This window comes from Rhipicephalus sanguineus, chromosome 1 (genome assembly GCF_013339695.2).
Source record: "Rhipicephalus sanguineus isolate Rsan-2018 chromosome 1, BIME_Rsan_1.4, whole genome shotgun sequence".
Classification (NCBI taxonomy): domain Eukaryota; kingdom Metazoa; phylum Arthropoda; class Arachnida; order Ixodida; family Ixodidae; genus Rhipicephalus; species Rhipicephalus sanguineus.
This window is the reverse complement of record NC_051176.1, coordinates 91,176,687-91,201,844: the sequence shown is the minus strand read 5'-3', so window position 1 is coordinate 91,201,844 and position 25,158 is coordinate 91,176,687. Positions and strand designations below refer to the sequence as shown.

Below are 25,158 nucleotides of genomic sequence, written 5' to 3'. Positions count from 1 at the left end.
CGATCGAGGAAACAAGCACTCGCAACGCTCAAAGCGCTGACAACATGGCAGAAGCTGGGCAGTGACGTCACTGGCTCTCGCGGTCACCTGATAGTATTTGTTAACAAGCAGGCCGACTACATCATGGGGCCACCGAGTGCTATTCGAAATCGAAACTGCCTCCAGTCGTAACATACGAGCATATAATTAAACATTCGTTTCACGCTGGGGCAAATGAGTTTCGTTGCCACGATTAATGAGTCAGTAGCCACTGATTAGGAGCAAAAAACAGAGGTTCACAAATTTTCTGTCACCACTCCTTTAACACAAAGAAAAAAAGGGCCAAGTGTTTGATAACAGTCAACCTTTGGACGTAATCATGTCTCACCCTTGCAGGCTGCTCAACAATCTTTGGTGCCGGATTCAGTGTTGGTACTCCACCCGTACTAACAGCTGCTGCTGTGGAACGCCTTGCATGTTGCTCCTCCACTGAGTCACTCTTCCTCATTTTCTCCACTTCTAACTAAAAGAAGCCACACAAGACGCATATCAGTATGAGTCAATCCCACATCATGTAATGCACTGTACTGTAATTTTGTCGGAGTGTCTACGCATGAATAAGCTTGTTTGCTTCAGGTCAGCATTTCTCAAACTGTGGTCCACAGACCAACGAGTTTCAGAGGGATTTCAAATAGAACCATGGGAATTGCAAAAGCACAGTTGATAAGTGTTGTCTATCCAACTCTATCGAGTGGGCAAGTAACACATGTAGCAAGATGCTTGAGCTGGTGATGCTACCTCACGAGTGAAACACATGGCAAGGTATTTAGGAGGACCTGTCTGAGATAAGCCACATTCACCGCTTTTATTAGGATCAAGCCGAAAAAAGGAAGGAGGGTTGTTGCTGAGACTGCTTACAATCTTTGTCCTATATCATACTACATGGCTCATGCCAAGGAGACCCCAACAACCCCTATATATGAAACGCAACACGAGTGATGGGAGATGGTGCTGACCAGTTCAACAGAGGAACAGCAGCAAAAGCTGATTACAATGTCAAAAGTGTTGTTATTGCCTCTTGGGCCCTGGACTGAGAGCTTCACCCAACATGGGTAGAGCTCTCAAACGCTGCACATTCCAAAATAGTTTCTCTCTCCCTTTACTTTCAAATAAACCATGATGTCGGCACTCGTCAATAGCAAAAAACCACCAACATTTTATGCTAACATCATTAAGGAATACTAAAGAGCAAAACGATTTTTCTCGTATTAGTAAACTACTCTTTCACGATACTAAAAACACCATGCTTGTTGCGAGAAGACGCCTAAAAAGCGAGAAATCGCGCAAAAAGAAAATGTGGGTGGTGACGCCACCTTGAAGTTTTCGCACCATTTGCCGTGACGTCACATATTTTCACAGCGCCTACTAGGGCCTACGTATAGTTCCTTAACGCTAAAAATAAAGTACACTGTCCTCTGAGAGGGCAATGGAGTTAAAATACCAAGTTTGAGGAAATTTTGTTGAGCCAATGGCGCCAAAATACGATAAGTACACTTTGAAATCCGTGACATTAGCATTGAGATTTTGGCGCGAAATTTAAAAATGAAACTTTGAACTTCATTTTCTCCTTCATTAATACACCTATGATGGTGAAATTACCGACATTAGAGTTCACAAGGTACAATTTATCAATCTAAACCGATTCATTGTTTCTCTTTAGTGGCCCTTTAATAACATCAACAGTATGTTTGTCATCTCACTTCATCAATGCCCTTTGCACCGCTCCTAATCATGAACCTTAACCTATAGTATTTGCCCAAGTGACCGCTCTTCTATCACCTTTTTAACTGGTGATAGAGTGCACGTGATCTATAAAGCCAGTAAACATAATCCTGACTGATTGAAATGTCACACACGCGCTTAGTTACGATAACGCCACAAAGCGATACTTCCAGGGTATGCTTTGCCTGCAAAAGCTTGTTGAAACAGCACCAAATAAACCTACTTCTTCTCACTGGATTATGCTGTACGTCTATACTCCAGTGATGAAAGTGACATTTCGCTTTTTGTAGCAGATTCTGGAGCAGAAAAAATGGTGCTTAGGAGCAGCCATAAGTGTTTTCGGAGCAGAAAAAATGCTAGTTTGAAGAAGCCACTGGTGTTTCCGGAGCAGATGGCAAAATATTCCAAATGACTCCTGGAGTTTAAAGCATCATTTAAGCATCTCATACATATTAATATATACTATTAAAAATATTGCACATACAATAATCACTGCAAATTGCAAGAAACAAATAATTAAGCAGATGGATGGTCATTGAACACTTAGTATGATGAACTACATATATTTAACATACACTTGAGGCAGAAATGATATAAAACTGATAAGGCTGAGCACCAAATTATAAAAGTAGCCACAATTGCATGTAACTATTGCCAAAGCAGCAGTTTATCATCGATACATGATCAAAGCAATATGTTATTTTCATACTTCACCAAAATAGCCAGCACTGAAAATAAAAAAACTGCTAAATGAGCTATACACTTAAAAATTGGGGAAACCCTTAAGCTTCGCCTAGAAGAGTTGAACGCGATAGCGAAATTCGGCCCCTCGTGTGCACTTCAACCACTAAGTGCATACTTATTAATGTGTGTTGTTACACACACACGCAAGCGCACACAGACACACATGCGCGACGTGGTCAGGCCAGGAAAGCGGAGGTCAAACGCAAACAAAGCCATGAAGATGCCTTGCTGAGAGCCAGGGAGGCTGAAATGAAGTGTCGTCGCCGTGATATGGATCCCCAACTACGAGCTCGGGAAGCCAATCACAGGCGTCAACAACGCCAAAATGATGCAGAACTTCGAGCTCGAGAAGCAGAGGCCAAGCGTCAACGTCGCCAAGATAACCCTGACATGAGAGCGACTACTTGACATGAATGTCCCGCAGACGCTCATAGATGAGCAAACTGTGCAGTGTGGCCACTTCTGTAATCGAGACATGTTTTTCACAATGTCTCACAGATGGCAGCACACTATCTAATGTTTGCTGTTTGATATGTTTCCCGCTAGATGGACATAGTTGTCCATTGTTGGAGCTGTTTGCAAGTTGTGTTTTTAGCGGCGATGGGTGCACCATACTGGCTTTTTCGAAGCATGGCGTCGCGCAAAAAAAACGTAGTTTGATGGCCTTGCCAGTGCGCCTACAAATCGCCGAATGGGCTCAGTTTCGTCGTGACACCTGCCGAACAAAATAAAGAATCCCTCAAGGCTGTGCTTAGTTTGCAAGGCACCTGGCAAGAAGTCCGAGAGCCGATGGGAGTGTGAAAGATGTGAAGTTGGTCTTCACATGCCTGTGTACTTCAAAGTTTTTCACACACGAAAATTGCACTGAAACAATTGATGCAGTTAAGCCTTGCCTTGCGCGATTGTGCGCTTCTGCCATGCAACATTAAATGCGTTAAGGAGACTCCTTCCACTACATGGCATTTATGTAGTGTTTTTCCCGAAGCAGTTGCAAGTAACATCGTGGCCTTCTGGTAGGACACCTGCTTGCCATGCAAACGGCCCGGGTTAAATCCACAATGAGACCGAAGATTTTTATTGTTTATTTTATTTGCATCTTTCTCGATTTTTCGGTCACGGACGATTTTTCGCTCACAACCAACGACGCCATCGCCGACACCGACACCGGAATTTCTGCGACACGAGCTCTCTAATGCTATCACATTAAAATGCCAGCTCTTGTGCACAAACAAGGTCAAAGCTGATAAACAAGCAAATGTAATCAGTAACACATCAAAGTTGTCACAGCAGAAGTTTGTAATCAGTATGATATCGAACTAATCTCACATACATCTCACCAATATAATGAATAGTCTGCTTGTCAGGTACAAATATACAGCTAAGACATACATAGGGCCAGCACTTGTGGCATTGTAAATATACTAGTATGCAGCTGGTATACAAGCTGCACACTAGCGTACTAGTATACAGCTTGTTTTTGGTTTCATTTAGGCTCGCTGGATGATCACATGGGTAAAGTTGATTGTTTTCAGTTTCCCAACATCATTTTGGAGGAGGTTAAGAGCAGTTTTGGAGCAGTTACTAACAAATATTACACCTTGGAGCAGCATGGAGTACCATTTCTCTTTTGGAGCAGTTGGTGCAGCACTTCCATCACTGATACTCACACAGGAGGGCTTTAGTTTCATTCAAAGACTGCCCTACTTCTTCCTTCAACTTCCTGAAATCCCATCCTTGCTACCTTTCATGTATATTCCAAAGCAGACATATTGTGACTGAACCCATGACTTCATGGTCACAGCAAGATGTAAGCCATCAGGCCATCAGGGAGGTAAAACTACACTGGCAGTAATGTTAATAAAGATGACAATTTTTTTCAGGATGCTGAAAAAAATAAGCAAAATAAAAGCCTGTGAATTCTGCCAGTAGCAAATAAAAAATAATACAATATGGCTGAAACACCACATTCAGCGCTTACCTCCCTAGCAATGAGCTGCTTAGTAGCATACGGGAGCTGCTGCTGTGATGCGATGCCAGGAAACTGCACAACCTCTTCAATGTTGCTGAAAGTAAGTTTTGAGAATGCCATGTAAGATTAGCTGAACATTACGGTGTAAGATGAGAAACATTGGAGTTAAGCTCAGGGGTCCTGAGACACTTGAATGTGGTAATCCTGCCTAATTGTTAAACAATGTTTTCATGAACACCCATTTACCATACTTCGGAGCAAGCAGCAGAGTAGCTATGTTCTTGCTCAAACACTGGCTTGCTTGCGTGAAGCATTAATAAACATTGCATCGTTGGCCCAATTTCTTTAGATTTTGCAAAACAGAACAGTGCCTCCAGCTCAGAATGAGAAACTTAAGGATCGAGTTGACAATATGGTGGTGCTATATGTTGGAAGAGAATAATAACACTGTACCAATACTTTGGCCACCAACATTGGGCAGCATACAGGACAGATCTTGGGGGCTACAGCAATGCCGATTCCCAGAGTGATCATGGGCAGAGGCAGAGTAACAAGAATAGCAATCCACATCAGCACAGTATGTAGTTATATTCTTACTGGACAACCACTACTCCTGTTCTAAATGTTTAATAGGACTGAAAACTCAAGTTTGTCATAATGAGGGCAACTGTCTAAGATTAATAATAATAATTGTTGGAGTGTTACATTCCAAAACCTCGATATGACAACGCCATAGTGGAGGGCTCCGGAAATTTCGACCACCTCGGGTTTTTTTAACGCGAACCTAAATTTAAGCAGACAGGCCTCTAGCATTTCGCCTCCATCGAAATGCGGCAGCGGTGGCCAGAATTCGATCCCACGACCTTCGAGTAACTGTCTAAGATTGACCATGGGTCTTGCTGTCATGAGGGGACAGCCTTAAGGAATTCTTTTTAATGGATTCTGCACCCTTTGGTGATGCAAACTAACAGTTTTACATTGCTTTCCAGAGAAATGTGTCGGTGAATGAGTTTAACGGATGTGCTTATACTCAGTGTTGTGCACTCGTGTGAACTGCACAGGTACTCACCAAATCAATCTAAGTCTTGCAAATTATAGCTACAAAATGTTGATAAGGCATCTATCCACTGTAATGTGCACTGCAATGTACAGCACTCAGCAAATGAAATTTGATAGTCAGCCTGCATGATGGCTGGCACTTTTTTGCACCACCAGTGAGCACTGGGTGATCGCCTTGAGGTAAAACGCTGTCACAAGGCAGAAGCAAGGATTCTTCTTTTTTTTTTTTACTATCACAACAAGCCACTTTGGTGTCCGTAGCACTCAGCTGTGGCACAAAAAGTGCCTGCCGCCATGCAGGCCTATTATCGCGTTTCAATTGCAAAGAACTGTACAGTTGGCAATACAGACTAACCTTGGCATGAGACTAACCTTGGTACAGTAATACAGTATACTCTCAGTAAACGGAAATCTCTTAAGCAAAACTGCTGCTTAAATGGAACAACTGCCTCTGATATGATTGGTTTCGTACTTGTATTCTGCACCCTTGTTCATCTCTCAGTAAACGGAACTCCTGTTAAATGGAACATATTTTCCTGGTCCCTTCAGGTTCTGTTTCATGAGAGCATTATCATAGCAAAGATAATTCTCACCACTATTACAATGTGACAAACACTGTATACATTTAAGTGTAATTAATATCAGATACAACAAAGCTATTTTCATGTCAAATGAAACTCTGTTATAACACAGTTTGACTGCATTGTGCAGTCATTTGCGTCATGGACATTCCTTGCAAGATAGCGAGATACTACAGAGATCATAAAACAGTCAAGTGTGCTGACCTCGTGTGCTCCTTAAAGGGATACTGAACAAAAATTTGAAAAAGCTACGAAAACACTTAAATTAGACTCGGACAACACGACTGTTCCTGTACGCAGCGTTTATTTCCCGTAATTTCGAGCAGTTGGCCGTATTTTTAGTGGATTGCTGAGAGCGCGGCGGCTGCATGCCACTGCGCTTGTCGGCGGACGTGACGTCGAGTGCTCCAGCAAGAGGGGGGCAACCGGCACGCTCTCTCCTGCCCTGCCACTTCCCTTTCTCCACCTCTCCTCTCAAGAACCGAGGGTGGCTGGTGTGGCGCTGAGCCTTGTCCTCTTTTCCCCACATAGGAAACAAAATTGCGTTTATTCCTCAAAAACCGCTACAATTACCGAGCGTGTCGCGAGAGCGCAAAGATGCAAGGTGCGAGTGACAGTGGTTCCACGAATGGTCATTGCGACTCCGAGTTCGACAGGCCTCCAAAACGGATGCGCCAAATACAACCATATGCGTGTGACCGTTCTGCTGTGTCAACCGACAGCAAGGACGAGCCAGACGAGCCGCCGTAGCCCAACGTGGGTCGGCAGCCGGGACCAGCAATTTACACAGTAACTCATAGTACTATCCTCGAAGTGTTCGGAGCACAAAAAGTCACGCTTTGAAGGCACCCACGTTGGCTGCGATGGGCGCGCAGCGCGAATCCATATCCTTCGAAGCTTCGGCTCTGTTGGAAAGGTATGACAGGGCACACCCTAGCGCAGAACAGCGTTGGGGCATTCTGCGTTGTGTCAGGTGCTTCACCGTTCACATTACGTAGCAGCACACAACACAGACGGCAAATTCGTAGACGTGGGCGCAAGCTCCGCTTGAGAAAACAAATATACGGCCGAGAGCGCGGCAATGGCGTCGTTGGCTGCCGGTTGTGAACACCCACGGAGAACACCTTCCCGACCGTGAAAACACGTTTTGAGAGAGACGCGCGGCAGCGGGTGGCGGCTTGCGATGTCGATTGGTAAGCGATTTTGCTGCGAGCACGGTTGGCGAGTCACTATCCGCGGAGTTTCGCGTCACTTCCTCTCTAGTTCGCAGCGCGGGCGCTAGACGCGCCAATTCGCGAAAAATGCATTAAATTCATTATTTTCTGCTAGTCTCTGGCTGGAACGAAGGTTGATTCAACAAATTTCAGCACCCAATCTTTCAATTGAGTCATTTATCTCGGCGGCGAAAATTTTGTTCAGTATCCCTTTAAAAGGGTGGTGTCACCAAATTTTGAGGCTATAAAAAGACTGCTGTAGGCTTCCTCCGTATGCAAGGACACTCAGTACGAAGTGTTGGACACAGAAACGTTTAGAATATATTTTAATTTGCCTTCAATGTGTGCCTAAATGCTCATTCTCGCGATCGAGACCCATTGCTAGCGCGAGTGACACCGACGTCACTGTGTAGGAAGTGTAACGAAAGTTTTAGTGACGTCAGACCACATTAGAGCAATGTGCAATGAGCGGTGACCCACAGCTCTGCTGCCCCAGGCAAGCCAAGAGACCATAGGCTGCAAACTGCACTCATTTTTTCTGAGCTTGTTGACGAAGTAGCTAAACTTTCTCGCACTTTGCAAAGTGCTACGCATCATCACACAAATCTGCGAAGGCGACATTAGAGAAGTTTAGTTCGTCAGCGCACTTCTTTGCTTTAGCACACCTTTATACCTGTATACTTTAGCATACCTTTAGCATACCTGTATTTTACTCCTCTGATGTTGTAAATTCTCGGCAGTGGCCTAATACCAAATGAGTTGCCTTTTTAAACTTGTTCCCTCAAACACTAGGCGAAAACAAACAAACACGTATATAAACATGGTCGCACGAAGCGTCGCAAGATGTCGATACCATCATCCGGTAACTCGGTATTCGGTAAACCTCTTTGCGTATACCAGAATAGCGGACAAGCTAAAGGCCTCCATTCCCTATTAGAGAATTGTAGCAAGTGTTGAAGGTATCCGGACGGTTGCTCACGTGTGTGTGCTATAGCAGATGATCCAGCACTGCATGCGTCACAGCTTCATGGGCCCACGTGTTCAAGCTTCCTACACAGTGACGTCAGTGTCCAACTCGGCACCCAGAAACCGAAACCAAAAGTCATTCACATAAATAAGGCGATATTAAATTATTTAGCGAGAATACAAGAATCTTGGAGCGTGTATCATGCTTCCTGGAGCAATAAGAAATGTTTGCAACAAAGAACGCGCAAGCCACAAACTTGACGACACCAGCCCTCTAACAAAAATTAAAATTCCCTAGAAATTCTGTATGTAATGCTTGCTGTGCTCAACTATTTATGGCATACATACGTAGAAGCTTTCTTATCAGCCTGCAGATATAGCAGCATCAAGTGGCCCTTTAGTGTCATTATGAAAGCTTTTACAACACTGCCCTGCAACATGACAGAAGTACTACAGTTAAACCTCAATATAATGAAGTTGGTAAAATCAGCAATTTAGTTTGTTATACTGAATCTTCTTTACATTTAAATTGGGCCTTTTATGCACAGTATAGTCGACATTACACTCATTCCTTGGCAACAATTGGCTCATTATTGTAAAAGATAGATGCTACACAACACAGACAAGGACAAAAAAAGGGAAAGACACAGACTGGCGCTTATACGTGTCTCTCTTCTCGTCCTTATCTATGATAGTAAGTCAACTCCCAGTTTTTCAGACTTGCTTGAAAATTCTACCGCTTTCGAGGGACCACCACAAGGCCTATGGAGTCAATGCATAAGAACGTCAAAAATTTCGGATGCTACAACTCTTCAACGTCTGATTTTTTGGACTTTCTGCTCAAATTGCAGGTCCAAAACGGCATTAATTGAAGCCACTACCGCTGCCGCATCAATCGGTTTGCGACCATATTGGATCCCAAAAGTCTTCTTTGCCTGCAATGCCAAGGTGTTATGGAATGAAGCATATTGAGATTATGAAAGGGTCACGGTCACGGAGCAGAGTGGTGATGCCTTTACGGATAAGCACCATAAATGCACAGAGGCATGATGGCGGCTGGCGGTGAACATATCAGTACAATTTAATGGCTCACAACCCTGTTACGACAAGCATCTTCAGTTAACTGCTCAGTCGCGCATGTAGCCCAGCGCAGTTGTAAGCATACCGCACACTTTTAAAAGTCAAACACACCGCGCTGCCATTCTCTGCTGCCTCTTTGTGCTAGACCGCTAAGTGCGTCGCACAGATACGTTGCTTTCAGGAACAAAAGCAGCTCGCCATCACCACGCCCATGTGCGGTCAGGAACAAAGTGGGCAGAACAAACACTCACGGCAAACACGTGAGTATGATACAGCAAGCGTCCCAGCATTGACGACGTAAGCTTTGTGGGCGACGTCCTGCACACAACTAGGAACGATCGGCTCCGTGTGGAAGAAAATGCTGCGTTTCAACTTTCAATGAAGTGATGGAGACGTTTGCACAGGCACATCGTTTACACGTGCACAAGCATCGGGGGATGCCGGACGAGTCCGCTCTCCCGCCACAGCCTTTGCGTTCCGCATCATCGCTTTGAAATGCTCCTTGGTATAGCATCAGTGTGAAAGAGCTGTAATTTTTTCTGTGCTTTGCTGGTATCGGCTGCAATCGTCACGAGATGCAATTTTCAACCCGCCTTTTTCATGGCACCATGGTGCATGTGCCCTTCCCCTAGCGGGAAAGTCATGAAATGCTTTGGTAGGGCCTCCACACACCTTTCTATCTCGGAGGCTTTTGTCCTGGCGATCCTGGTTGTCCCAGATCACCCCACAAAGCTCCACTCCCATACCAAAATGGCAGAGGGCAGCACAAGAACATGAAAAACGCAGATTGGTGGTTAGCGTGTACTAGTTAACCCTTTGGTGGTCGATTTTTTTCGCAAGATGCGTCCCCAAAATGTGTATTTTTTAGTGTTGAAATAAATTCTTCAGACGAATCTATTTAAGAAAAAAATTGTCAAAATTTTTTTTTGCGTGACTGTACAGTGACAAAAAAAATCTTTTGTGGTGCTTGTTACATGCACATGGTTTTTTTCATGAGTAACAGCAAGATAAATTCTAAAAAAAACCTATACGGCTGTTAAAAAATTATGCGTTGCCATAAACATCTGTGTAGTTCATAGACGTACAAAAATAAGTGCATGAAGTGGTGTCAAGTGGAAACACAGAGGGAGAAAAGCCACTTTTTATCCAGACAGCATTGTCTTGCCGCACCTACTTTTGAGACGTCGCTCGCTCATCAACATCTGAATCTTCACTCGTAAGTAACGCCTCATATGATGAGCTGACATTTACTGAATCAGGTTCTGATACGCCAGTCGAGCGGCGATTCGGAGGAATCACCGCTAGACTGGCACAGACTGCAGCCGAGAAACCGGCACGCACTTCCATAGCGCAAGCAAAATGCGCGGGTGAGCGCACTGAAGAAAATGATGTAGTTGTGAGCACATCCGGGAAGCAAAGACAAGTCCGAAACCTATAATAATCATTCGTCTCATCACCAATGAAACGGAAACGGTTTTTGCGAGTCCCCGAAATAGGAAAAGCAACCACAGTGACATCATTTGTGTCAGTCAGCGCCTGCATGGAAACAGGCGCAATCGCTTACCGGGAAGCAATAAACGAGATAGTAACAAATCCGTCACCTTTTGAAAGATTCTAAACCAGAAAGCCATCAGTTTTGAGGGTACAACAAGCCAGAACCGGTTGAAGAACGAAACCGAAACTAGCCGGCGCACCGCTGTAGTAAAGCATAAAAAAAAACGGAGAGACATTGGCGCAAGGCAAAAATTCCATGTATTCCCGCAGTGTGGCAGCACATGCCAAGCAAGAGAAATTATCGAAAAAGGCGCGCGTTTTAAACATACAGGCATGACGTACATGTACGTCTTTGACCGTCTTGTGGCTGTTGTGGATGACTACATGACCATCTTTGACCCTCAAAGGGTTAAAGGGGATTCCCGGCAGGCACTGAACGTAGTATTCACAGAAGCCTGATGTCTGATAAGTGCGCTGGCAGGCATTGAGAGCTATTTCGGACGAGGCTGTGTAATTTGACTGCTTTAGCAAAGTAAAAAAGCATGAATTCGGTTTCTTTTTCACACTGCCCAATATTTCGAACAATTTCATGGTCCATAGGGGACCAGAAAATCAGATGTTGACTGTTTTCCCTGCATCTTTTCTTCATCATATGCAGTCTGCTCACTTTTTTTTTTTTTTTTTTCATTCCATACAGGAGTGCATGGTTTTACTTGAAATATTTGCAGACAGTGGATGAGAAGAACATATGAACGGATTCACTGTTCAGCATCCTATAGAGAGAGAGCAGACTGCACAGTGCACTGTACTCTTGCAGTCAAGCTGAACATTTGACTGACCACAAAAGAATAAAGAAATAGAAGCCTCGGGATACTCACGGCTCGAGGTTGTACTGGTAGACTCCATCAGCATTTCTCGTCTGCTGGTAGGTGATGCTGAACGATGACATCACAGCAATCACCTGTTGCAGCTGCTGGCGCTCCTCTTTGCTAAACAACTGTGTGTTCACCTGGGATGGCAAATCACAAGCACATTATGCATCAGGCTTAATAACTCTTTGTCACAAGATAACAGGACAACAACATACCAAACAGTACTTATGAGTCAAGCTAAGCCACCAGTAATACTCTACAACAAAGGTGGAATATCGACAAATCAATGACAGGTGCTTCACAGGGTGGACATCATGTAAAAAATGTGCATGTGCTGTGCACACTTAGGCCTCCATATTCTTGGCTCACTGTGATTACATTACACAGTGGCGAGTATGCAAGACTAGAACAGTAACTCCTTACGTTAACGAATGCCACATTTTAAACCAAAGTGGCCTGGAGCAGGACCAACTGCAATAGAACACTGCTACTATAACAAATCCTTTAAGAATTAGCAAAATTTTACTATATTGAAAGTTGTATGATAAATGGCCTCATGCAAATGCAAACCTTACACAAGCACACATGTTGAGAACTGAGGAAGTAACTTATCAGGCATTGCATTATTGCTATCCAAATGTTGCAATTGGTTAAAAGAAGCTTTTGCTGTGAGTGACAAGCATGCAGGCTAGAAGCAGAAGGTGGCAACTGCCGGATGATGATTATCCCGAAAGTCTCTATCAAGTGTACTCATTGCAAATACTTAAAGGCAGATTTCTTGATGCTTTAGCCAATGTTTTGTGCCCTTCATGCAGTCAATGTCGGTGACAAATGCCGAAAACTGTGGCTTTCTGAGCTGCACTGGCTTTGTGTACTGCCACTGTAAACAGAGGCAGTAGGAACCAACTGAGGCAAGCAATGGGCATGCCATCGCGTGATCGAACATGGCTGCACCCACAGGAACATAGTGAGAAGGGCTTCTAGCCACACTACACTTCATATAAATAACAATAACTATCAAATGCTGCCAACGCTAAACCCACCGGTCGAATTGTAGGCTGTACTATGCACAGCAACCATGGTAGCACATCTCTGAGTAATGTCGTCTCGGTCACAAAACAGCGAGACTGTGGTGATGATTCAGCAATCAGTGACACCAGGATGTTGTGCATCTGTGTCTTCTTGGCCCGCGCCTAGAAAGATGCAGACAAAAGGACCATGACATATGAATTTTTAGATACCGCCCATCTGGATGCAAGGTGCAGATGTGTCAGAGAGGGGAGTACCAGTGCTCTGTCTACGTCTGTCTTGGTGTACATGTTATTTTATTTCACTCTTAGTTTAACCAATGCACTACCAACAAGCCCAAGCATAAAGCTTTATCAACATTGCATGAAATATACAGCTAAGCACTGTAATAATAATTGTAGGGGTCTTACGTCCCAAAACCACAATATTAATTATGAGGGATGCCATAGTAGAGGGCTCCAGAAATTTTGAGCAATTTTTGGAGCAGCAAAATGTTGCTTTTGGAGCACGAAAATCCAAATTTGGAGCAGGTTACAGGAAAAAAGAACCTCCATTTTTGAGCACGAAATCCCAAATTTCAAGTAGTGTAACAAATAAGGTTTACTTTTAGAAAAGAAAACAAAAAGATGTACAAACCATTCACCATCAGCTAACTTGTGCACACTGCACGTGAACACTGCTATTTTAATAAATGCAGTGTGTTGAACCACCCCACATTGCAAACAATGACAAAGTTCACATTAGCCTTTGCAGCGCCTGTCAAATGATTTGACAGGCGCTGCAAATGCTAATGTGGACCTGGAAACCTGCCGACCTCAAAATTTCGGAGCTTCGTAAAGTAGGATCAAGTGGAGGTGGCGCAAAAAAAAACTGGCGTACAAAAAGCTTCTGTTTATTGTTCTCAGGGCCGCAGCAACGTCATACACAACTCTGAATGACTGCCAGTAATTTTTTTAGACATTAGCGATCATACTAGTACTCGTAATTACATGGCACGTGCACGTGTGAGTAATTAAGAAACAAAATCTGTTTTGTCCCATGACAGCTAGCACAAATAGCTCCTTCTAAGTCTTAGTACGCTCTTCCGCAAGCCACAGGTGTACTGCAACGAAAGTGGCTGAAAAAGCATTCTGCACGCAATAGAACAATGTCAGGAAATTCTAGACCCACTGTCCTCCTTTCTTTTCTTTCGCAGTAGGGTTAGGGTTGTTTATCGAGAGGTTTATGGCCATAGCCACACAATCGGGAGGTTTGCTCAAAATTCGGGAGTCTCCTGGGTGAACCAGGAGAGTTTGCAGGCAGGCAAATGGTCAATCTTTCCCTCAAATACACTAGCGGCATGTTGGTAACATTTTTTACACAGAGCTTCCGCTTTGTTTTTCAAACGTCCATGTAGAGCAGCACTGCAACCAGCAGAAAAAGAAAGTTTTCGGGCACCCAGCACAAAGCACACCTATGCCTTTTCTGCACGTCTGCATTGAATTGGATGATGACGCCCAAACTGCAGGTGGCCAACGCGGCCTCCATTTCTCGCTCAAATTAGTGCGACTGAGAAAATTTTAAGGCTGGTCGGGCATTTTGGCACAGCGTGGCGCGAAAATAAGGAATTGTATCACAATGGCGCAATTGGTGCAGCTTCTGCACCCCTGTAGGTAGCTAAGCACTGTGACCGCTGCACTCCAAATGATGAAATGAACTTTATTTGGTCCTGGAGAACCCCGATCAGACAACCCCCGAAGGGGGGTCCGCCGCAGTTGCTGGCCGCGCCCACGCCGGTACTGGAAGACCGTGGCCCTCCGCCCGTTCGCAGGCCTCCTGGACTGCCGACAGCTGGACTGAGAGCTCCAATAAGTATAAAACACTGGACTGAGAGCACTCCAATAAGTATAAAACAAATATGAAGACATGACTAACGCAGCGAAGAAAGTGTTGATACAAAATGCTCACATGTTGTGAAATGTAACGGATGCATGCTGCTATACTGGCTGTTGTATTAAAAAGGTATCTCGTGTAAGTGCTGCTTACATTGTAGCTGCTGAGTAATATGCTATGCGATGATATGAATGCATCTGATGGAGTTCGTCAACTACCTTTGACAAATATTTTTAAGAGTACTTATAGAGTTTGAAGAGTACATTTATAATTCAGCATAGGTGCCTAAACACTGAAAGTCATTCCAATATCCCTCTGATATGTTCCAGATGACCTGTGAGCATAGCACAAACCTGATTTCAACAGCAAAAGGCCATGTATTCCACACTTTAATTATACACTCTCATAGGCGCCTGGTCCTGCCATCACACTGCATTACTGTTAAATATTATTTCAATTCCATTTGTCAAGGTCTAAATCAGCCTACAAAGCATAGTTACAAAATACTGCTTGCCTATGCAATAGTAGGTAGTATAATGCATGAATTCTTCCCTAATGAACAATCTTGTAATAAAGCTCTGAGGCCTGTGGCTCTAGATATTGTTATACAATCGAACCCACTTATAGCCATACTGGTTTTAACAATGTATTGGACACAGCAATTAGCAGCTGCTGCACAGTGAACATTTGCATGTCTTCTATGATGAAATAAACTGCTTATGCTTACTACAATCCTTCCCATGCTGCATTATCGGTTATAGCAGGTAAATCTGCCTCCAGTGCGTCTGCTTGGCAAGCGTCCTTGGAATTATTGTAACTTGCAGAACCGGCTTCTAACATACCTCGAGGAAGGAGTTCTGGAAGACCATTTTCGTGTAGGGCACAACTGAGAAAACACGATGGAAGGCTGGTGCAATGAATGGCAGGTACGGGTACAGTGAGTAGTTCTGCAGGTGTTGCACCGTGGTCAGCAGCTGATCTGTGAAGCACAACCATTCAGGGCCTTCATGGATCTGTCAAGAGGTAAAAAAGAAAGGAGAAGCTATGCGAAACTGAACAAGCATCCCACCTGTCACATACATTACAACAAGGACACGAGGTTGAGCCGTGGAAAAGGGACCACTTCCCTTTCGGTAATGAGAAATCGCTGAACAAGGAAGTTGCTAAAGCCAACGACAAGGGAACCTACCTTTGTCAGGACAGCAACTGCTTTGCTTAGCAGTGTTCTTACGTATGCCCTTACTCACTCTCCCAAACACTCAATGAGAGGGGGAGGTGGGAAGGAGAACAAGCCTGTGCAAAGAGAAAGGTAACTGAAGTCCAATCACGTCTCATCACCTCGAGCCTCCATCTTCCCTTGAACATTTGCTGTTTGGACTCCCTCCCAGCAGCATCAGACGTGAGGAGGCAGAGAGGTGACTGGCAGAGAGGTGGCTGACACTTGGCCACCTTTCTAAAATGTTAGAATTTCATTGCAACTGAAACCCAAGCTTTGTTAATGAATGTTTAAGATATGTGCTGAAATCTGTAATGCGACTAGACGCACTCAGTTTAACTCCACATGTATCTAAAGAGGCTGAAATGAAATCTTATTGAACGTGTTCACCAATGTGGTTTTTTCTCAAAGCATCCTACTTAATCTGACCACATACTGTGTCATCAAAACAAAGGAATGATGTAGATGCTTCCAATACTTTTCTGGTCAGCCAAAAATACACTTACCAGTTCGAAACGAGGATCCCGGAAGTTGACATTGATATAATTGTCAAAAAGAGACTGAATGAGCTTCTCATAGTCTCCAAACCCTTGTGCCGATCGAGCCAGGGAGTCGAACCTAGGTTTTTGCAGAGCAAGTGAAAAATGAGCATTTATTTATGTGGCAACAGGAAATGTACTGAAAAAAAAAATCATATGTGCAGAACCCAGAGGGAATACTGTTTTGTAACAGAAAGACAGAGCAAAAAAAAAACAAAGTGAATTCATAAGTTTAGAAAAATGCTACAGATCTATTGGTATTGTGCTTGCATTCCTTGACAAGAAACAATTATGAGCACCGCACTTCTGTTAACTCAACTAATATACAATGTTTTGTTTATTTTACAATGTTCAAAGGTGGGGTGAGTGACAACGCAGAAGTGTCACTTGTTCCACCATGAAAACTGGCAAGGCATGATTGATCACTTCATCAGCAACAATGGGATGCAGAACTTGGTTTCTGCCGCACAAGTTTTGTAAGTTACTCAAAATTTCAAAATGAGCAGCATATTGATAGCATCAGATATATAGTCCAATTGACACTGCAAAAAAGCTACTGCTCATGCTCAAGCGCACCGCTTGTGAGCACCCCCTACGCAGTTGGAAAGGTAGCAGACGGCTCCTGGCCGACTTGGGCATTTCAGTACGCTCAGATCGTAGCGCAGGCACGATCTCTTGCCCTTTTGCGAGTGCCATGCCAGTACACTGCGTCCCGTATGGGTGTACAAATTATTATGGCAAGGGTAACGTCTATTTTTTTCGTTTCTCATCTGAGAAGCAGTACCCAGCAAGAAGAGTGTTGTGGTGAACACTGTGAAGCTGTTGAATGAGGATGGGTCAGCATGGCAGCTAAACGTGTACTCAAGGATTTGCAGTGGGCACTTTATAACAAGTATGTCATAAATTTTGGCTTGAAGTAAGTCTTTTATACTAACGTACGCTTGCAAAATAGTTACTGTGCATGCATTAGCTGGTATGTTTCCCACATGAACAGCCTCGCCTACAGACTAGCAGACAAACTCTTCCATTGACTATTAATTAATCACTGCCTCTCCTTTCTTTCGTTTCGCCCTTTCTTTTTGTACATGGGGGAACTTACAATGAGGCGTGACATTCCTGCAGTGTGTTTTGAAAAGGCTTTGTAGTGCACCCGCACCTTCGCTGGAATGTGGAGGGGTGAATGTGCTTACAGCTAGAAAAGCAATCTGGGAACGAAAGGTTTCGTGGGAAAAACATTCTTGCGGGAAAGCCAACATACAGGTGTTTTCAAAGTGTAGGCTAGGGGGCACTCACTATTTTGCAGAGTCTCAATCAGTGCAGAACTAGTGTGGTATCAGGTATCAAAGCATACTAAATATCATGAGCCTCCTAGAAGCCTTGAATAAGTCCAGAAGTTGAAGACAATGTAAAGCATTTGCAATGAGTACTTCATCATTGATTTACCTTGATCACTGTTATAGCTTAAAGCAGTCCAGTTTCTGCTCATTTGAAATTAGCTAACTTGGGTTACCTTTTAATTTTGTCGTGTTAAGAAGTACAAATTATCCTCCACATAATGACCACTTCTATTGGAAACAAGGAAGTTTGAGGAAGGCTTTGTCAGTTGTCTCTAAAGGCACAATAACAACATGTCATAAATGTGCAAATATGGGCTGGATGACTTGCATCTTCTCAACAAATCGTTTTATTCGAAGTCATGTGAGATCACAATACAGAAGGATGTGGCATGCTTAGATACTGTATTGACCCACAGGTCTGCACCCCCAACTTGGCAGCCCAAAATTGGGAAAAAAATTTTGCAATGGAGAAGCAATCACATTCGGTGCCATGATGTGGCACACGCATCGGTCATGGGCAGTTGCCATGGCAATTATAAAATTGGTATTTACGCATACTGCTCTGTGTGTAGTTGCATTGATCCTTAAAAAAAATCACCCTACTAAGACAAAATTATCTGACGACATTGTAAGCCTAACTGTTTTCGGTGACAGCAATTACCCTAATGATGAAAATAAGTTACCGCAAGTCTTCAGGCTTCCTTGCAGCAGTTCTGGACGCATCATCCATATGGTGCCGAAATATTTTCCTGCAGGAAATCAGAAAGTACGCTTCAGCTGAGCTAAAGTTTCAATCAGTTAGCAACAGTAAACATGCAACTTTCGAAGAGATTTTTTATGGTCGAGACACAGCAACAGGAGACAAAGACACATTCAAATCGTTAGAGAAGACACAGCAGACAGATTTACTTTAATCGGACTTTAAGTTTTAACTCAAGCACAGCATACTGCCACATGTTCTTTGTTACCACTTCTATCATGCTATCATGCTCTAACCATTCATGCTGCTGTCATTCGATCTGCAGCAAGACATGTCCACCATAATCAGATACAGATGCTATAATAGTACACCCACGCATACGAACACCACCAACCACTCTGAATATACTACATAAAATGACGTTATAAATAGTGCACAGGTTCTAACAGCAGGGCTTGTGCAGGTTTCAAAGGAGAAAATTTAAGGATATTCAAGGAGTTTCAAGGGCCTGTCACATGTTTTTCAAGGACTAAAAAATGGCATCTAAATGAGGAGTTTTTTTTACTATAACAATGTTTCAAATTCTAACTAAATTTATCGCACTTATACATGTACAGTTGAAACTCAATTTAACAAAGTCATCACCACGCTCAAATTACTTTGTTATTTAAATCGGGAAGTTTGTAAAACCAAAAAAGTTGTTTTTCAGTCCCTCAAAACCTAAAATTCTAACATAGACACAGCCAAAATCTACCACGTCATTGTTTTTGCCGCTAACCCACGCATGCTCGCGTCAAAAGTCTGTTCCGGTGTACTGAACATTGAGCCTCACATATGTGGTCCAGGCAATGCAGGCCAGGTAGACAGTCACGTAAAATATGACATGCAGCCGAAATGCAAAGACGGGGAGAACGAATGCAGTGATTATGTGAGGAGGTTCGAGTAAGAAAGTTGCGAGTAGATGATCAGTGTCATCTGTCACAAAAATCATGAAATAACGAAAGCACACGGAAGTGTTCCTGTGGGAGCATTGACAGGAACCACCACCGACCCGTAGCACCATCTGGTACGTAACAGCGTGAGTATCGAGTCCACTGTTCCGTGCATGTGGGTGGCGTGTAGCCTTGTCAAAATAAAACCAGGCGCATGACTATGGGTGACAGATGTTTTAACGCAATAGCGTTAGTGCCCACGCTTGAAGAAAAAAGCCATCTGTGTAAAAAGTAGAAAAAGATTAGCGCTTCTTTTTACTAATTTATTTCCAAAAAAAACTTCACTAAATCAGTCTTGGTTCCAAGTTAGTTTCGTTAGTTCGGGTTGACAACATTGAACCTTATGAGTAGCCTGCTGGGGAATGCAAATTTCTTCCTTAGATTGGGAACTACGTAACATCGGGATTTGTTAAGGGTTTTAACTGTATTATTACCTATACTGTAGAAAAGTCTAGCCTTGATGCCATCTAAAGTAGTTCCCAACACACAACAAATGTTCAGGACAGGTGCTGAGACTTCTCTAGTATTAGCAAGGCTTGACATCATTACAGTGTACTAACCACATGCACCGCTCGCTTGACAGGGAAAAAAGCAGCATAAATGCAGAAGGCAAGTGTGAAGTCATAAGGAGATAAGTAGAGAGAGAGAGAAAGCGAGGCAAGATGCACTGATGGGTGAGGAGTGAAATGAACAATAGGACAAGGCATGAGCAAACAGAATATATATACAAACTCGCACGGTGTATTGTTTCTGAAATGGAAAGTTAACCGCATTGACGCTAATCGATGACAGAAAGAAGGTCGCACTGTGGCCTTTAGACTGCACTGGTCCCGAAATTCAAGGGTTTTCAAGGACAGAATACAATTTCAGGAACTTCAAGGACCTTAAAAATGTACTTTTCAAATTCAAGGATTTCCAAGGTTTTCAAGGACCAGTACAAACCCTGTAACTGTGTTTGGGACGGAATAACAGCCACTTGAGACCACCATTTTATTGTGACTTTGAATGTTGCTTCCGTCCCCGTGCATAATATTGACAAAAAGACAACTTGTTTCTGTTGTTTCATCATCCCTATCATCTGCTTTCTTATCTGTTTTCAGGTTGCAGTGAGTGCCATCACTGCAAGCTGAAAATGCTGGGCCTCAGGCACACTGAAGCTATATTTTTGTTGCTTTTAGTCTGTGGTTCTTTCTGCATTTTCGTTTTATGGGAAAAATAAAGGCAATTTTCAAAACGCGTGCATATCCAGACGATTCACACACACCATCAAATTTGATATACCCATTGCAATGTACACCAGTACAAATTCAGTTTATGCCAAAGATTCTAACTTCAAAAAAAGCAGTAGAGCCTACATTGTTGCATGCCTGTTAATATTCCACTAAACCACTTGTAGAGTTTGTGAAGCCCATAATTTTCAATATTACTCTTTGCTTTCACTTTTGTGGCTGGTAGAGGAAACTACAGGCTGTGTGTGTCAGCCTGACACAGAGCCTGTAGCTTCCAGGGCAGCCTCTCTACCATCTCCGCTAACCAGGAGGCTGACAAGTGCAAGGGTGAATCAATCGACAACTTGAAGCTCATAAGGCTGAGGAACATTCGTGAAAGGAAAAAACTGTCATCCACCTGTTTGTACCTCCATGCTACAAACAGGAGGACGAAGACTCTTCTTTTTCATATGAACCTTCCTCAACCTTGCAGGCTTGTGCGAACTGATTTGCCACAACTATGCTAGTTGCACCTCAAAGGAGCCCTGCAACACTTTTCCAAGTAATCGTCTAATGGGTTGATTAACCCCTTAAGCGCTTATGACGACCTGAACTTGTCATGAGCAGTCGTCACTTTTTTGCTAATGATGACCTGCGCTCGTCATGGCTCTTCGGCAATGTTCCAAGAGGCTTTTGACGAGCCCAGCTCGTAAAATGGTGTTTTCCTATTTAAAACATAGATGGCAGCACGGGTTCCGTGACTGGTGCTTTTACTGAATGAGACTCTGCACATTAAATGGCGAAATGCGCGCCTTGTGTTTCCCGCACGTTATAAACAAACATGGCGCAGTGCCATGCTTTGAACGCTACCGCACGGATGGTAACCCCATCTAGTTTATTTGAACTTTCGAGGAATAGTGCATTTTGTTCACGGGAAGTCAAATGGAACCCTTACTTCCTGGAGGTGCAGAAATTTATTTAGGAATACACATCAAATGGCCCCAGGTATTGGGTATTACATGATGGTACGAAATACGACGAATAGAGCTTTTTTTTTCGCAAGTATTTTCCTGTTTTGAACATGTCACTGAGGCATTTCACATCATAACAAAAATTGGCAACTTTCGAACAATTTTTCGTGATTTAATCGGCACTTAAGGCGTTAAAAGACCTTGTTGCCTAACAAATGGACTGCCCCAAAAATTTCCAGAACCCGTCAAGTACGAGCGGAGTTACAAGGATTTGCCGCATGCTTCAAGCACTTTCTCTCACTTTTCGTACCAGCGAGCGCACTGAAAGCCATGCAGGGAGGGCAAGGGGGGGCCTGAAGGTGCGTCCCTTCGTCAGCGTGCGTCATGACCTTGAGCACTTTCTTTTAATTTTTCTCTTCAAAAGCGTGGTTTGCTTTCAGTGTGATCGCAAGCGCATGAGCAAGCACGTGGCAGCATTCCACAGCGACCACGGTAACTATGCAGGTCACGATGCTCAAGTCAGCCAATTTCCGTGGACTTTGGGTTCATGGCATCATTTGACGAGACGAGGGAACGATGTCTAGCTGACTTTGAGAATTAATGAAATGTTCAGCTCGCGCGTTCTCAGGAGCATCAACAACCGATTGGCAGGGTTTTCTGACCATGCTGAGGAAGTGTTGCAGGGTCCCTTTAACCCTTTAATGCCTGAATTATGAAAGCGCCGAAGAAAAAAAATTGTTTTTCATTTTTCATCTTTAAATAGCAACCATAACTTAAATCAGCAGTTGCATTATCCAAAATGCAACGTTAATGCATACTTTTAGGTATGTCGCGAATTCGCGACAACTGGCACTTAAGCCAATAGTAGCTCAATATGTTCAATGCAACGCAAGTATGGCATCACCGCATCAATGAAGCGGATCTCTTCAGGGGGACGTAACTTGGCGTCATCATTGTTGTTAAATGCAAGTTTGACTATTTCCTCCTACCAATCACGTGACATCGTGTCAGCCACCCTGCAGGCCCTAGACTCCGCCGCCCAGTATAGCCGACTTCTTGGGAGCCGGCAGAATGACATGAAGGTGACGGCACCGAGAAATAGATCTAGCTCACCGCGAGACAGAGCCAGTCCTTTGTTCGGATTTTTCTGCGTCGCAAACAGATTGCTCTGGTGAACGATGTGTTCCGTGAAGGTTTCATAAAAATTCCTTGAAATATTCAATAGGAGCTCGGACAGTGTCACATTGAGGATGAGTGGTTTTCCAGTGTGGCACTTCCCGCTGTTCTTGAGAGTCTTTTTTTTCCACCGCACTGCATGTTTTAGATAGGCACTAGCTTGCCTGGTCTACCACATCTTCATCTTCATCTTCATCGTCACTGCTCGATGAAGACACTCGTGCTTGTGCATGAGGATCGACATCGTCGTCTTCGCTGACATTGAGACAGCTGTCGTCGCCTTTATCTTCACGTGGCAAGCGCATGCGAAGCCTTTTTTTTCCCATAAAATGAGCGGAAGCCCATCATGAACTTGTCATACCGGCAGTCATCACTGACTGACTCAAATGCCGGATGTCGCGAATTTGCGACATACCACAGAAGCGAGGATTGGGCAGGAAATTACGTACTTCAAAACAACGTGACATGTTGTGTGCAACCTCTTGTATGCGAGCACATCGAAAAAATTTTATAGGAGATGAAACTTACGTTCTCGCGCAGAAAACAACGAAGAAGTGATAGCTGTAGCACGTGCTTCGCGCTCTCCGGCAACTGATACACAACACTTGGTGTCAGCTTGCAATACCTTACATGGAGTGGTGCTACATGACTCGTGCTGAAAGCTACGTTCGCTGCAAATACGTGACAGCCGCCGGTGAAGGCATCAACGTGTTTCGTGTGTTACTTAATCGGCGTCTTTCGGTATGTCGCGAATTCGCGACAACCGGAAGTAAAGGGTTAATGGCTCCGATGCCTGTGATGACGCTCTTACCACTAATAACAATCAAGAGGTACCCTGAACACACTTTCTAACGCTTTCGTGACCGCACCTATTCCCATTGTTAGTATGCTAATGATGACTTCAAGTTAAAATTTTGGCACTCTCTAAGCACTTCTAAACAGCTAACGCCATTTAAAACAGAGGCAGTATTTTATCAGTTCCGCTTTTGAGTTTCTTTTTTCCGCTGCAGGAGGATTTTTAAAGCTCCTTCGCAGTCAGGGAGGTGAGCACTTGTGATTTCGATTATGGCACCGACGTCACTCATGAGTGCTTCACGAAAACAGCTAATTTCGATAGATTCTGATTAATCTGAGCGCCAATCTCTGGATGGTGGTATCAGCACAGACATGGTAGACGATTTCGATTCATAAAACTTTAGTACAGTCGGCGATAGTGCGTCAAACTGCCCCGGAACATCAGCAGGTATCTGCCGGTAAGTTTCGCTCTCTCCCCAGGCCGTTTTATCGCTGAAGCGCATTGATGTAAACGTAACCAGTGCGTACTAAATATCGCGGCTCTTATCTGCAAGGTGTCAACTACATCCGGGCGGGAGCATTTGGCATAGGCTGCAGAAAGGGCAGAGTTCCTCCGCGAAGGCGGCGAGGAGTGTAACTTGACCTAGTGCTCCAGAGTGGCGCGCGGTGGCTTGTCCATGTTGTTTTTCACCACAGAAATAGCCACAGAGATGTGCAACCACACAAATAAGTATGTGTGGATGCATAATTTCGAATAGTCAATGCCCGATGGGAGGGACGGATCCTGGAGGGAGGTCATTCAGGAGATGGAGATGTGCATGTTCATCGGACTTCTCGTGTACACGAGAATCATCCAAGTCCCACGCCACCATTGCTATTGGAGTGCACAACACATATTTTCAGGCTTTCTTCCACCATCAGTGGTGCCACGGAAAAGGTTCAAGGCGTTGCTTGCCTTCTTGGGTGTCTCTGATCCGGAGAAGACGACCGTTGCATCCTGCAGGAAGTTTCACCGCGTGTCTTCTCTACTGCAACCCGTGAACGATTCATCCACGCTAATTTTTCAACCTCGTTAAAACCCTTCCATGGATGAGAAAATGGTGAAATCTAAAGGTCAGTCTGGTATTGGGCAGTACATGAGCGACAAAGTGGTTAAATGAGGATACAAATTATGAATTTCGGCAGTTTCAGAAACGGAGTACACTGTTCATTTCAACGCATACACTGAAGGCACCTCGGGTGCCCAGCAGCAATTACAAAAAATTGGAAAACACCAGAACTGCAAACTATGCTACGAAGAAAGGAAAGTTGAGCAGAAAAAGAATGTTTTCTGCGAAAAATGTGCAGCCAACCATTGTTTCACCACGACGAGAAAATGCTTCGCACGGTGGCATGATAGGCACTAGTGCTTATATTTTTATGTGTATGTAAATAACTTTTGTACTTACAGAGCTTATATTCTATAAGGGCTTCGTGTTCAAAACGTATATTTTGTAGGAGTGTGCGAATATTCGAAATTTCGAATATTTTTCGAACAGTGTTTGCTATTCGATTCGATTCGCACTGAAATTTTACTATTCGAA

General features: G+C 43.8%; 1 protein-coding gene across 1 annotated transcript in view; it reads right to left on the bottom strand.

Moving 5' to 3' along the window:
* LOC119393957 (chromosome transmission fidelity protein 18 homolog) overlaps positions 1 to 25,158 on the bottom strand; it is an 82,303-nt gene that overhangs the window by 17,271 nt on the left and 39,874 nt on the right. The window contains exons 14-20 of the mRNA XM_037661163.2: positions 18,417 to 18,482; positions 16,364 to 16,475; positions 15,484 to 15,654; positions 12,784 to 12,933; positions 11,747 to 11,877; positions 4,484 to 4,568; positions 368 to 502 (exon numbers count right to left, since the gene is read on the bottom strand). Of these exons, the coding sequence (XP_037517091.1) occupies positions 368 to 502; positions 4,484 to 4,568; positions 11,747 to 11,877; positions 12,784 to 12,933; positions 15,484 to 15,654; positions 16,364 to 16,475; positions 18,417 to 18,482 (850 nt within the window). The remainder of the gene's footprint in view (positions 1 to 367; positions 503 to 4,483; positions 4,569 to 11,746; positions 11,878 to 12,783; positions 12,934 to 15,483; positions 15,655 to 16,363; positions 16,476 to 18,416; positions 18,483 to 25,158) is intronic.